The 14,092-nt window shown below is 46.6% G+C and overlaps 6 protein-coding genes across 6 annotated transcripts; 3 read left to right on the forward strand and 3 right to left on the reverse strand.

Moving 5' to 3' along the window:
• Positions 1-648: 648 nt before the first annotated feature.
• On the reverse strand, positions 649-2,268 carry TRUGW13939_10123 (uncharacterized protein; the record flags this gene model as incomplete). The annotated part of the gene is made up of 1 exon (XM_035493236.1): positions 649-2,268. The coding sequence occupies one exon, from the start codon at positions 2,266-2,268 to the stop codon at positions 649-651; it is 1,620 nt and encodes a 539-aa protein (XP_035349129.1).
• A 400-nt stretch (positions 2,269-2,668) lies between these two features.
• TRUGW13939_10124 (uncharacterized protein) lies at positions 2,669-5,205 on the forward strand (the record flags this gene model as incomplete). The annotated part of the gene is made up of 8 exons (XM_035493237.1): positions 2,669-2,685; positions 2,855-3,602; positions 3,725-3,758; positions 3,813-3,933; positions 3,987-4,007; positions 4,067-4,425; positions 4,481-4,655; positions 4,743-5,205. The coding sequence occupies 8 exons, from the start codon at positions 2,669-2,671 to the stop codon at positions 5,203-5,205; spliced, it is 1,938 nt and encodes a 645-aa protein (XP_035349130.1).
• A 140-nt stretch (positions 5,206-5,345) lies between these two features.
• TRUGW13939_10125 (uncharacterized protein) lies at positions 5,346-7,653 on the reverse strand (the record flags this gene model as incomplete). The annotated part of the gene is made up of 6 exons (XM_035493238.1): positions 5,346-6,243; positions 6,294-6,483; positions 6,546-6,685; positions 6,751-6,854; positions 6,916-7,126; positions 7,637-7,653. The coding sequence occupies 6 exons, from the start codon at positions 7,651-7,653 to the stop codon at positions 5,346-5,348; spliced, it is 1,560 nt and encodes a 519-aa protein (XP_035349131.1).
• A 202-nt stretch (positions 7,654-7,855) lies between these two features.
• On the forward strand, positions 7,856-9,869 carry TRUGW13939_10126 (uncharacterized protein; the record flags this gene model as incomplete). Its single annotated transcript, XM_035493239.1, has 5 exons — positions 7,856-8,068; positions 8,139-8,439; positions 8,502-8,611; positions 8,672-9,084; positions 9,137-9,869. Coding segments are annotated over 5 exons (1,770 nt in total), but the record flags the coding sequence as incomplete, so codon positions are not given.
• Positions 9,870-10,399: 530 nt separating this feature from the next.
• On the reverse strand, positions 10,400-11,832 carry TRUGW13939_10127 (uncharacterized protein; the record flags this gene model as incomplete). Its single annotated transcript, XM_035493240.1, has 2 exons — positions 10,400-11,699; positions 11,765-11,832. The coding sequence occupies 2 exons, from the start codon at positions 11,830-11,832 to the stop codon at positions 10,400-10,402; spliced, it is 1,368 nt and encodes a 455-aa protein (XP_035349133.1).
• Positions 11,833-12,244: 412 nt separating this feature from the next.
• TRUGW13939_10128 (uncharacterized protein) lies at positions 12,245-13,680 on the forward strand (the record flags this gene model as incomplete). Its single annotated transcript, XM_035493241.1, has 2 exons — positions 12,245-13,262; positions 13,322-13,680. Coding segments are annotated over 2 exons (1,377 nt in total), but the record flags the coding sequence as incomplete, so codon positions are not given.
• Between the last annotated feature and the right edge of the window lie 412 nt (positions 13,681-14,092).

Genomic DNA, 14,092 nt, shown 5'->3' on the forward strand with positions numbered 1-14,092 from the left:
TGGCTCTATGATCATTCCGCCTACATGTTCACTCATTTTTCCAGAAGTTTTATAACTAGCTTGACTCCCTCATTTCTGCAACTCTCTATGTTATCATTGAACAAAGATTGCAACTGTCCCCAGAAACCTATGTCTGTGCGTGGCGAACCAATTCATGAAAAGTAAAAGTGACCCACAAGTCAGAAAATTCAATGAAAGTAGCAAGGGTAGCAGCAGCCACGATACTCAAATACGCATACTAGAGAAACGGACTGTTCGAGAATGATGGAGCCAACTCTTGTGCAAGAGGACGTCAGGTACCTACCCATGGTGGATTCTCAACGGCAGAATAAAAAGCCTCCGCGAGACACTACTCAAACGATCAACACGTCTCGCCTGTACAATGGATCCTTCTTGTCACCAATGTACGCAGATACTATTTTTGCCGATGCCAGTCATATCATCGATCCTTCTTTACCCGTGGCGATAACCTTCCTTACTATGTGCGAGAGGGTACGTATAAGGATTCTAGTTTCTATAATTTACAGGAATTTCATGGCCAAGTAATGTCATGTTGTTAAGCGCCTAAAAACTAGGCAAATTCTATCTTTCGCACTGGATTTCAATTAGTTGTATCCAAATGTAGCCTTCATCAGAAAATATCAATATTCATGAGTTGGCTTTCATTGCATCTCGCTGCTCATCCTCCTCAGCCATCCGTTGTAATGTCGTTTCTGCCCATTCAGAAGCCTTTTCACATGCCTCCTGGGGGGTTTTCTTGAACTGCAGAAGAAACCCTTGTAGAGCAGCGAGACTGAGCTTTTTCTCTGGAATAGAGATGGCGAATTTCTCAGCCAGGGCTTCTAGATCAGGAGATTTCTCGTGGTCGCCTCCCTTCTCGACGCCTACAATACCGTTCCTTAAGTCAGGGATATCTTCTTTGTACATGGACAAGAAAAGCTCTCGCATCTCTTCCTGTGAGGGCAGCTCAAAGCGGATATGCATGTCGACTCGTCCCGGTCTAACCAACGCCTTGTCTAACGATTCGGGAGAGTTTGTAGTCATTATGAGAATTCGTCCTTCCTGTGACGAAACGCCATCAATTGCATTGAGCAAACCTGAGAGTGACACCGATGTGGCTGAGGAGGTAGTAGTGGTGTTGACATTTCCCCCTTGGATTGCGTTCAAAACATCTGCTTGTGATAGCTGATTTCCTTTATGTTTTCGATTTTGTCGTTGCCGCGGTTCACTCTCCGGGCGGTTGAGTCCTGCAGCGTCGACGTCTTCCAGCAGTACGATGCATCGCGAAGGCACCTCGGACATGAGCCTCATCAGCTGAGATTCGTTCATGTTTGGATCCAGCAAGCTGAGAACATAAATATCCAGTCCGAAAATACCAGCCAGTGCCGATGTCAAACTCGTCTTTCCAGTGCCAGGAGCACCAGAGAATAAATACCCCCGGCGATAGGGAATGCCGTGATTGGAATACCATCGCCTAGTGTGAGGATGAAGATATTCATTGATATCACTAAGAAGCTCGTGTTTTGCATTCTTATCAAAGATGACAGTTGAGATGGCGCGAGATGGCCTGCTACTGAAGGAAGTCCAACGCACGAGGTCACGTACATTAGCAATAGCCCTATGGATGGTTGTTGTGGTTTTCGTTTTCTCAAGATTGTAAAGCTGAGCCTCTTCCAATAAGCGCTGAACTGGTGCAAACGAGGAACCCAAGCATTGGAGCTGAATATAGCCAATCTCCTTTGGTTGCTGCACGAGTTCGCTGCCCGCGTTTATCCTGTGCCGAAAGAGCAGCCAGCTTCCATGGCGGCGGAAAACATGAGTTCCCTGGAACGGCTGGAGGCTGATTGGGGTACGACCAACAATGGATCGATAGCTGATCAGATTATTTGGATCTGGCTCGGACAGCTCCTTGTCGCCGCCAATGCCAATCATGGACTTGAGCGCCTCTTCTTCGTCCTCCCACGAACTCCTCGACGAGCTGATGGCCTTGACGCTTCGAAACTGGCGATTCATAAACTGGTGATCGGACATCCATCGCATCAAGCACATGTAGAGAGGGTCGTCATCATTGATTCGCACCGTCGTCCATAATACGATAACGCGAGTGAAGATGTATCGCAAGAAAGTGAACAGTCCTGCCAGGAAAATGCCGATATTCACCAGCGTAAGAGGATCGAAGTCTACAACATTCTGAGCAAAGCCCAGTATTTGCAGATACCCTGGCTTCAGGAATTTTGCAGCTTCGCGAGGAAGCGGAAGAGAAGACATGTTTTCTTCCGGTGAAGCTGGATCCCTTGATCCCTTGCACAGCGACAGCGAAATGAGTTCTGAAAACTCAATTTACACCGCAACTCGAATTTTATACCTTGTCAGGCTCTCCGATTAGTCATGAGCTGAAAGACGCTCGTTGCCTAGAATGCTGCAGAATTCGCCACGTTTTCTATCGTGGCGCAGTTTGGAGGCCGTAGTGTCTCGGGACGCGCCACTCTTTTATTAGTTGTCGGTTGACAGTGACTACACGATCCCCCCACATTTCGACCGACTTTCGACGATTGGGAGTAATCCATCACTAGGCCATGCAGAAAACAGGCAGATCAAAACGCCCAAGGGCTCTTCAAGCGTGTGAGGTGTGCCGTGCTAGAAAGAACCGTTGTAGTGAGGATCAACCATGCACTTATTGTGTTGGTAAGCTAGACATGGCGTTGGCTCGATTTTATGACTGGGGGCTTTTCTAAAACGCACAGAACATGGTTTGGAGTGTACCTACTCACGCATTCATCGGGAGAAAAAACAAAAGCCACAGCAAGGATTCCCCAATTGAGATTGTATTCCCCAGCTGACCTGACTGTAAAAGGCCAATTCCTCAGGTTGGACATGTTACAAGTCTCAACTCTCCACGCTTTACTCAAGGGGCCACATCAAGCATCATCGACTTTTGGCCAAACAATGAGAGCCAGACGTCGTCCGTCCATGAGCATCCTGTACAAAATTTGCGCTCGTTTGATGTCGGCCAACCGCAGCAACGAGGAGCGACACCGGCTTCATTGGCCATGGACGAGAATAGCCACTCCTCGTCTGTAAACCCGCCTCGAAATACTTCATCTTACGTGATGGATACCAATCTGCACACAAAAAACCTCGAGTTCTATGGGCCAACTTCATCAGTCGCATTTTTCCGCCATGTAGAAACGTTATCGAATAGCCAGACTACAGACCCTTCAACTGGACAGCTAGAACCATCATCGGCAGCGCTTCTACATAATACTGATTTCCAGCACGATATGCCGCAGAATTTGCCTGTAGCTCCGCCAGAAGCTGAAATTAATACTGACAGATTCCACTTCCGCGTAGCGAGGCGGTTCCTCGATGCTTACTTCTCTAACATCCACTATATCCAGCCTTTGTTCGATGAAGAGGTGTTTTTATCTCGCTGCGAAGACCTGTGGTTCAATAAGCCTAGTAAACAACCTTTATCCTTTGTTGCTCTATACTATGCCACTTTGAGCTTGGGAGGTCTTGTTATGACTTTTGAGAACGCAGAATTATATGGAGCAGACCGATTCACATGGAGTCGCAAACTATTCAATAATGCACTTTCTATCGTAACGCGATTGGGGACAGCAACGGATGTGGAAATGGTCCAATGTTTCTATATGATGGCAAGTTTGGATATGTGCAGAGAAGCATACCGGTTCTAAAGACTAATGGGACTGACTGTCTGAAGAGCAAAGTATGCCAGCACGAGCTGAACCCTCACGGTATGCCGATTTTGACGTGCCTTTTTCCCTTTTCCCCACTCACACGCTCTTTAGTGGCATATCTGTATTCTGGCCAAGCAGCAAGAACCTCGTTGGCAATAGGAATCAATCGAAATCCCATCAACCCAGATGCAACTGACCCGCGGGCATCAACTATAGCATCAAAAACGTGGTGGTAAGGCCTTCCGGGTCTGTACAATATAAATGTTACTTTGCTAATCCAAGTAGGGCTGTCTACTGTCTTGACATGTACGTTGAGCTCCATTTTTTTTTTTTCGAAAAGAAGAACGGCGCTGAAACACGAATAGACAAACCAGCTTTGCTTTAGGAAGACCCGACAGCCTCGGCCCTGATCAATACCACACACAATTCCTTCCCACAGAAGCTTCTAGTAACGAAAATACGAGGCCTCATATCCTGGATATTGTCCCATGTATGGTTGGCCTGTCGCGAATTATGCGGAAAGTGGCCCTCGATTTGTACACTCAATCGTGCAACATGGGGCAAAAGCTCCAGATAGCAAAAACACTCGACGCTGAGTTGGAAAATTGGTTCGAAAAAGTCCCTTCCCACTTTCGAGCTGAGCAGCAGAGTGGCTCGGATCTTTCCTTAAAGCCGCGGCGGCTCGATGGCTATATCAAGAAGCAGTCTGTCGTGCTTCGACTTCGTAGGCATCTGGAGCAACTTCAATTCTATCTTCTTTGTTTCTAACTATGATTCAGGTTATCTAAATCTTCGCATGGTAATTCACGGTGTTTTTATGACTGATGCGAAATTAAAGATATCAGACGAAGGCGAATCCCTTCGGAAATGCCAGTATCTCTGTATTCAATCTGCAGAAGATGCAATCGATTTAATATACTCAACTTTTCGCACGGACGACTACTTCCAGGCCTGGTATGTGCTTCCTTCTCTCAACTCCGCTTTAATAACTGTAGCCAACTCTTTATATCATTCATTTAACCTTTGCCACTCTAATTTTAGGTGGTACAACGCAACATATACCTTGTTTGCTGTTAGCATATTGCTTGCCGTGGTCTTTCGCCAGCTTGCTAGAACCCAGCAGAAACTTGAAAGTATTTTTGCCCACATTGATCGCGCGATTGCGGTTCTTCAAGCGATGGATGACTGTGTGGTCGCGAGGAATGCGACATCCATTATCCAGCGAACACTTGCTCGTGCTAAGAAAATTCGCCAGCCAGCCCTTGTACCATCGTCATCTCGGGATGGTGACCTCAATGGCGTGCTTCACCCCGCTGTTAATGTGGAGAATCACTCAGAGTCCGAAAATGCTGACACACTCTTGCATCCTCATACGATGGATATTGATGAGCTAGGCGAGGCTGTGGATGACCTTGATTGGATTAGCACCTATCCTTTTATCGATAGCCAGCAGGCTTCTTTCTGGACAGAATGGGCTCATGAGATAAATACTCTCGGGACATAGTATATATATGTAATTCAATGAAATTATTGACTATAGAGATGTAATCGGATAACCCTAGTAGAATTTTTTTTTGTCTTTCTGAACTCATTGTCCCGCTGAGTCTCATAGTAGAGTTTGATTTCAAATGTTCTTCCAGTGATTTATGTCGTAGAATTCCCAGAGGCCAAGGACAGCACGATTGAGGAAGGATGATCAGGTCCGGTATGTATAACATGTTTACCACGATTTAAATTTCTAGGGACACGATCCAATGCAGGGAACTCTGGAAGCGTCACCTCATGGCCTTTGATCTCCAACCTAATAGACTCTCCAGCTTCGAAAATAATGCCAGAGGGCCACAGTGGGATATCGAGACAAACAATCTCGCCCGGTGGAATCTTGTCCTCCTGATTGTGAGGATGCCATGTTACAGCAGGAGCCAACATCGCACTCTGCTCCTTATTCAGAGTAGGGTCAGCTCCCAATTCCCGGTGCGAAGCTCGAAGCCTACCATTGGGGCCTAAATATTTGAAAATGTTAAGACATGGGACATCTTCAGCCGTTGTCACTCCTGGGAGAGCTTCAAGAGGGATATTCAGCTGCATCAGTGGCTGGCCTGATGCATCCAGCTTTCGACAAATAACGTATACATCCAAGTCATCCGTTTCAGTACAGGACATGTACAACTTTACCTGAGAATAGCCAATCAGTTCGGTATAGCTGCTGAATTTATGGACAAAGTGCGCGCCATCGTCATCCCAGGAGTCTGATACGTAGCTAATTGAAGAAAGCTTCCCGGGAGTATCACCTTCGTTCAGAGTCCCAGTTTGACTGTCTAAGAAGAAAGTGCGGTGTGCCACATAGCTTGGTGGATATGCTGGCTCAGGCCTATTCAAAATACACTCGCGGTTGAATCCGAGCAAGCTGTGTCGTACTTTAGGTGTCAATTCCCAATCATTAGCCTTCCCATAAAGATACCGATCAAAGAATTTCTGCAGGTCATCGTTGGCCCATTTCTGGTACAAGTCATACCATTCCTGGGTGTGATGGATCCGTAACCTATTATTTTAAGTCAGCGGTGTATTTCACGAAACTTGGACTCAACGGACCACTTGTCTTTCGATGACGAGAATAAAAAGCCTCTGATCGTGCCCTCTGTGTGTAGCATGGTCGAGAAGCTCGCCACAGCGTAAATCGGGACATCGATCTGAGCAAACTTGGCACTTTTGTCTTCCCAGTACTTGTTCCACAGTGGATATTGACGGATCATAGCACCTGAATCTTCCTGTCTATTCTTTCCTATATACGTCGAGGGGACTTAGCAATATGCATAGGCTGCCATGATTTTGAATGTGTCGCACCACAGTAACCACTGCCACGATAGTCCACAAAGGCATCGTTGGGAATGCCACCTCTGCCAAGTAGTTCCCGATAATAGTCTGCAATACCCTCCCATGGGGCAATTGCTTTCAAATGAGGCGGCCTTTCGGCAGCAATGAACCTAAAAGGCGTATTAACTCTTATCTATCTAGTTATGTAGAAGATCGGTATCTTTCTTGTACACACCATTGTGCGGCAGCAAGGTATGAGTTGCCGGCAAAACCAACAGATCCATTACACCACGGCTTGGAAGCAATGCATTCGATGGCGTCATACCCGTCTCGGCCCTCCTATGTTGCAGTCAGTTGAAAATCTTAATGAAACCTGGAATGCTAGTGTTGGCCGACTCACTTGCGTACCGAACATGAACATATCTCCCTCCGAATCAAAGACTCCACGAGAATCAACGTTTACAATAGCATAACCTCGAGGGCACCATTCTGCTGGATCCAACGCCTCAAACTTTTCGAGATCACTGGTCCAATCCCTTGGTATGCCTGCCCGCCAGGGAACCCTGTCAAGGTTCTGGAAACCTGGAGAAAGACTCAGCGTACTATACTGCCTAAATCGTTAAAGAAATAAGCACCATTGCCTTGTTTTCCATACGGACTCCATGCCAATATGGCAGGGACAAGTTGATTATCTGAGACCACTGGCCGAAATACATCCGCCCAGATTGTAGTGCCATCTCGGAGAGAAATCCGAATATCTTTCTCAAAGATTAAGTCTTCCTCCAAAGCGCGTCGTCCTTCTGCTTTCTGCCATCCTTTGGGAAGTACTTCCTTGGATGGACTGAATTGGTGCCAGCGCTTAGTGAAGTCGCGGTTTGCTTCTTTGAAGAGGATCTCGATGCCATCAATAGTAGTGGCCATGACGTCGGTAGATGAGACCTGTGCGTGCCGGATACCAACGACCGGCAACAGTTTGGTTAATTTGCTATTGACCTAAATACTAATGCAGAAGATCTTTTACGGGCGACCGGCCACTGATCTTCTGGTTTGGACAAACATTTCAAAGCAAGAAGCCGCCGGGAGCTTCGTGCCGCCGGGATTTCCGGCGGCAAAATACTTACTCCAGGCGGACCAGCATACCCCAGTTTTCCCCACGGGGTTTTGGTGGAGAAACGATAAACTGCCAGGGTCAATAAAAGTCTTGTTATACCCTCTCTTCGCAATTGTTATTAAATACGCGATTATGGGATATCAACCCCCGACTAGTGTGTTATCAATTAGCCTAACTGTGCAAGATTGCAACCTGGTTCATGTCAATAGTCATGGCTGACCTGCAAAAGCCTTCGGCCCAGCCAGTCCCAGAAATCAATACAAAAAGCAACGGCGAGTATATATTCGAAGAAGTGGAACATGCTGCCATGTCCCCTCGAAATGACAACCTCGACGAAGAGGCGGTAGAACCGGAGTTTCATGCCCGCACTTGGATTGCTCTGGCAGCCTTTTTCTTGTTGAACTATACTCAGGTTGTGGCTCTACAGGGTCCTTCTGCTGTTGTAAGCACTAATAAGTCGATTAAAAACGCTTTACGCTTTTTTTTAGGAGTACCACTATTGACACCATTAGCTTAATTACATTGGAACAGACCTCCACAACACCAAAAGTCAAAGTTGGGTAGTGGTTGTTCTTTCACTTGTCCAGGGAACCCTGGGACCAATCATTTCCACAGCTTCAGACATATTTCAAGCGCGTAAGCTGCTGCTTGTTTGCTGCTGTGCCATATCCTTTGTCGGTGCCTGCATTGCCCCCGGCTCCAGCAGTATTTATCGACTTATCGTTGCCAATATCCTTATCGGCGTTGGCTTTGCATCTGTGCCTTTAGCTTATGCTGTCCCCAGCGAGATTCTTCCTCGGAGATGGCGTCCATGTAAGTTGAGACTTTTTTATATGCTTGTTCGCGATGGAAAACCTGACAATCGACTTGTTTAGTGGCGCAAGCAGGGGTCAACATGGCTGCTCTTCTTGCTACTGTTTCTGGCCCTTTGGCGGCTGGTGCTCTGACGAAACGTAACGCTCATACTGGTTGGCGCTTATTCTTCGTAAGTGCCAGAAATTAAATAATACATTATAGTATACGATACTGACCCAATGCAATATAGTGGTTCCAGGCTGCCCTGTGGGGCGCCACCACTATTGCGATCTTTGTTGGCTACCATCCACCTAAGCGACATACAGAACTGGACCACCTATCTTTCTGGCGCAAGATAAGCAATATCGATCTAATAGGATGCGGGCTTCTAACTGCTGGATTGGCCCTCTTTACCACAGGTACCAGTCTCGGGGGTGGTTTGTATAGTTGGACAAATGCACGCACCTTGTCAACCATGATAATTGGGATCTTTATGCTTATCGTTTTCGGAGTCTACGAGTGGAAGGGTACAAATACTGGCATCCTAAATCATGATCTATTCCGCGGGGGGCGTAACAGGGGCCGAACTTTCGCTATTTGTGTTGCATTACTTTTTATGGAAGCTATCATGATCTTCGGCTTCGGGCTTTTCTACCCAATCCTGTAAGACTCAGAGCTTCATTATGTAGAGTACCACATACTGATGTCAAAAAAGGACACAAATCCTATTCACAACAGATCCATTCCTGGTTGTCGCTCGATCACAAGCATGCTGGATTCCAGCAATTTTCTCCACTGTTGTCTGGGGATATACCTCTACTCGCTTTCGCACCATTCGAGAGCCTTTGTTCCTTGGATTTATTTTCTTTACAGGTGGCTTGATTGGACTTTCAACAATTCAACCAGGCCAGCCAGTCAATGCTATCGCCTTTTCCTGTCTCATGGGAATCGGATTTGGAGCACCGCTGATTCTCGTGGTTACTGGTGTTCAACTGTCCACACCACACAAGTTGATCGCCACGGCCACGGCCTGTACAACCTCATCACGCGCCGTTGCTGGTGCCATATTCTCGGTGATTAATACAGCTGCCTTCAATACTCGCTTGAAGAAATTCTTACCAGAATATGTCGCGAGGGCTGCATCAGCTGCCGGGCTACCTTCCGCCTCTATTCCAGATTTTATCGAAGCATTGAGCGAAGGTGACACTGAGGCATTAGGTAAAGTTGCAGGAGTTACTCCTACAGCCATTTCCCAAGGAGCGCTTGCCTTGCAGCAAGCATATGCTGACTCCATTCGGGTCGTCTTCATTATTGCTGCTACTTTCGGCGTGCTTGCCTGTATTGCCTGCTGGTTCTTGGGTGACTTGAGAGAGACAATGAACTACCATGTCGATGCGCCGATCGAGGTTGCGGATGAAAAAGGTGATAATCATACATGTACTGCGTGACTTTTGTCTCAGTATTACGGATGTAATTTTTCTCCCAAATTGTACCCCTCGTTATTAAATATACTGTTTTGGGTAGCGGAGTGGGAAATGTATAATATTCCAAATTTTATGTACAAATGTAAAGTCAGACATCACTTGATACTTAGCAAGAACAGTACATTAGTCTAATATTAAAACATATTAAGACCCAGTAAGCTGCGTAAAAAGATGTTACATATGTAGTTTCTTCAGTAATATGTTGCATATGAAGACTTCAAATCCATATTGACTATAAATTTATCCGTATGGAGCATATTCTTGAAGGATAGTAAGTCAGTTTAAATATAGGATACATTACTGTATATTAATTGATGTAAGTTATCTCTTACGCCGTGATCTAATTGCCATAAATCCCACGTACGATGATATCACTGTATTGCCCAATACGTACTCTTCGATTCTATGTAACATTAAAGGCAGCAACAAAGAACATAATCATCACCAGCCTCAAATATTTCCAGATTAACATCAATTGATATGATATGCGGCTCCTATTTTACCACAGTATCATCATTCCCCGCTCCAATAGGCGGCTGAAAATGGTCTTGTAGCCCCCCCCAGCTTTCCTCGCAATACTTCGGTTGCAATTTGGAACACGTGGTCAATCCCCAGTCCGTAACCCCAACCATATAACAACTCTCAAACATAAACGCCATGCTGCCCACACCTGCCTTGACAGGTACGAGCTTTTCGCTGGAGGCTTTGTCAAACGCCGCAGAATCAGGGCCGTGACTGCTCATGCAATTATGCAGGCTGGCCCCGGCTGCCTGAAACCCCGTTTTACCACCTTCCTTAGCGATATATGAGCCTTGAATCAGGCCCATAAACTCGCTCATGCAATTGCGGTGGTAAGATGGAGGACGAAACGTATCTTCAGCGACAAGCCAACGTGGCGGGAAAATGACGAAGTCGGCAATGGCTGTCCCCGGGTGTGCGTTGGATGTTGCAGTGAGGACAGTATTTAATGATGGGTCAGGGTGGTCATATGAGATGGTCCCGATGGTGTTGAAGCGCCCCAGATCGTACTTATAAGGATAATATCTACCTTCCCAAGCTACAACGTCAAACGGAGTGTGTGTTTGACTGGCGGAGAACAGTCTGCCGCGAAACTTGTTGTAAACCATCCAAATCGACTTGGTATCATGGGTGTATGCTGCAACAGGTATCTGGAAATCTCGAGCATTTGCTAAGCAGTTTGATCCTATGGGTCCGAGTTCAGGTAGCTGAAAGTGCCCGTTGTAGATCTCTAGTACGAATCCTCTGATCGGCTGGTTGTCCACCAGATCGACACGGTATCTGATACCGCGAGGCAAGACACAGATTTCGTTCGGTCGAATGAGAAGTCGGCCCATCTCCGTCCAGACATCAATCGCGCCTACCTGAGGTACAATGAGCATGTCACCATCAGCATTATAAAATGCAGTCTTCTCTTCCATGGAGAGGGTAGCGCCGTAGATGTAATAAGCAACGCCGTTCTTAAGAGCAGGATCACCTGTGCCGGCAACCATATTTAGGCCGCGGATCCAGTCAACACCCTCGTTGACGTTAAAGGGATCCCATCTGAGCTGATCGGGAATATAATTAAACTTTGCTTCCAGGTTATTGTCACTAGGCACCGCCTTGAATGCCGCGTGAGATGCCGATGGGATAATTCGATACACCCATGTCTGTTGATTCTCCCATCGTGGTGCTGTAAACGCAGTACCTGAGATCTTCTCAGCATAGAGTCCGTACGGACATTTTTGAGGCGAGTTCTGTCCGATAGGTAAGGCTCCTGGAATGGCCTCGGTTCTAGCCCAGGAAGATTAGCCTCTTTGGATCAATTATACCCGGTTCCGGGTTGAAAAAGCACATACTCTAGATTGGCAAGAAAACCTGTCTGGTACGCATATCTCTCCAGTATCTCAAATTTTGTGAGGGGCATCTTAACTATAATTAAGATCTTGAACAATGCTCCTATGCCGTGATAGAAAGGTCATCTGAAGGCATTGCCTGCTCTTTTGCTTTTGTACTTGACACACCATAAGAGCCCCTACACCATCACCTAGACCAATCATTGTGCCAGTCTCAATTATTTCTAGATACTTACGAGGGAGAAATACATTGACTAGGCCAGCTTGCGGGGGAGGATCACGTCGAAAATTTGCCGCCGGAAAAGCCGCCGGAAAGGCCACCGGAAAACCCATTGCTATACTCTCGAGACAGCTAGTGGCGTCTCTCTATCCGAAAATCCATAGAATCAATTCTGGGGGAAATACCTCGTTAAGTAGCATGGTTGACTGCGTGCCAACACTTAAAGCTCGATATGTGATAGCATGGGTCTTTCAAAGATAGCATCCAACAACAACAACAACAACAACAACAACAACAACAACAACAACAACAACAACAACAACAACAACATGGGGTCCGATAGCAGCTGGCTGGATATACCCAGGGAGTCACATTTCTCCCTAGCCAATATACCATTTGGAATCATCACAGCTTCATCTTCAGCCAACAAGCATGCAGCAATCGCCATCGGAGACCATGTCCTAGATCTTCATGAGTTTGCATGCCGTGGCGGTTTTGCGGAACTCCAAAGCTTTACCTCTGCTCAAATCGCAACCTTCTCGGAGCCTACATTGAATGATTTTGCTGCACTTGGTGGGGAAGTTCACTCCAAGGTGCGCAAGTATTTGCGAGATGTATTTACGAAGGAAAGCCCATTCCCCGGTGTTTTGAGAGACAACGTAGAAACTCAGCACGCGAGTCTCTTACGAAGGGATCAAGTCACTCTACACTTACCTATGAAGATTGGAGGGTACACGGATTTTTTCGCAGGCAAGAACCATGCGTATAACTGTGGTTGCATATTCAGGGACCCCGCAAAGGCTTTGCAGCCCAACTATCTCCATCTGCCAGTGGCTTATAATTCACGCGCTTCGTCTGTCGTAGTGTCGGGTACGGATATACGACGGCCTCTCGGACAGACTTTGGATGCAGCATCCACCTCCGAGTCTATATTTGGCCCCTGTCGCCGGCTTGACATAGAACTCGAGCTAGGCGCGCTACTGTGCAAGGGCAACAATCTCGGGGAACCCATCAATGTAAATGAGGCTGAACAATACATTTTCGGGTTCGTTCTACTGAACGACTGGTCAGCTCGGGACATACAAGCCTGGGAAGCGGTTCCCTTAGGCCCTTTCAATGCCAAAACCTTTGCAACGACTATCAGCCCTTGGGTTGTGCTGAAAGACGCCCTGGAGCCATTTCATACTAGGGGAATATTAAACGAGACTAGTCTGCATCCATATCTCCAGGAGTCACGGAAGGACAATGTCTATAACATCAATCTGGAAGTCGAGTTGAAATGTAAGTTGCACAGGATCTACGTTTCCTTAAAACTCAATGCTGACAAGAACTTGCTCAAGCAACCGACGGTGATACCGCAATTTTGTCCTGCACGAATGGTCACAATCTCGTGTATTCCTTTGCGCAGATGATCGCTCACCACACAATAGGAGGCTGTCCTCTAGAAGTCGGTGATTTGATGGGATCAGGAACGATCAGCGGGACTAAGCCCGGAACGCTGGGCTCACTGCTTGAGGCCTCCAGTGGGGGTAAACGGAGCTATGATTTATCTCCTACCGTTAGTCGTACGTTCTTAGAAGATGGAGATCGTGTTACCATTCGAGGGTGGTCTGGTGACGATAATTCGGAACTGGTTGGGTTTGGAGAGTGTTCAGGAAAAATTCTTCCAGCACGCAAGCCGGCATGGTTGAATACCTGAAGTATGGATATTTAAACTAAAGATAATATTTTGTAATTGCAAAGAAACGTTGAATCCTAAGTCATGGAAAATCACAATTTTTCTACCTCGCCAGTGAAACTAGATGGGCTGAGCCTTGATACATTACCACGAGGCCTACTATTGCACTGATCTGCAATCGCCATAGATACGTCAAGTGATGCAGCCAGGCCTTATCAGAAGATAGGAATCTGCACCAACTGGGCCTAAGTGGTTTGGCCGTTGAAATCGACCCGTACGGGGGAAAGTAGAGGCAAATAATACAACCTCGTAATGATTCTCGTAATCACATCGGACGTACTTGACTCTTCATCTCCTATATTAGTTAAGAATTGATAAATGTGGACGGAAACAAGCTTGAGTGGAACAAATGTGGAAACATATAAATGGTAAT

The sequence above is a fragment of the Talaromyces rugulosus genome, chromosome V (assembly GCF_013368755.1).
Source record: "Talaromyces rugulosus chromosome V, complete sequence".
Classification (NCBI taxonomy): domain Eukaryota; kingdom Fungi; phylum Ascomycota; class Eurotiomycetes; order Eurotiales; family Trichocomaceae; genus Talaromyces; species Talaromyces rugulosus.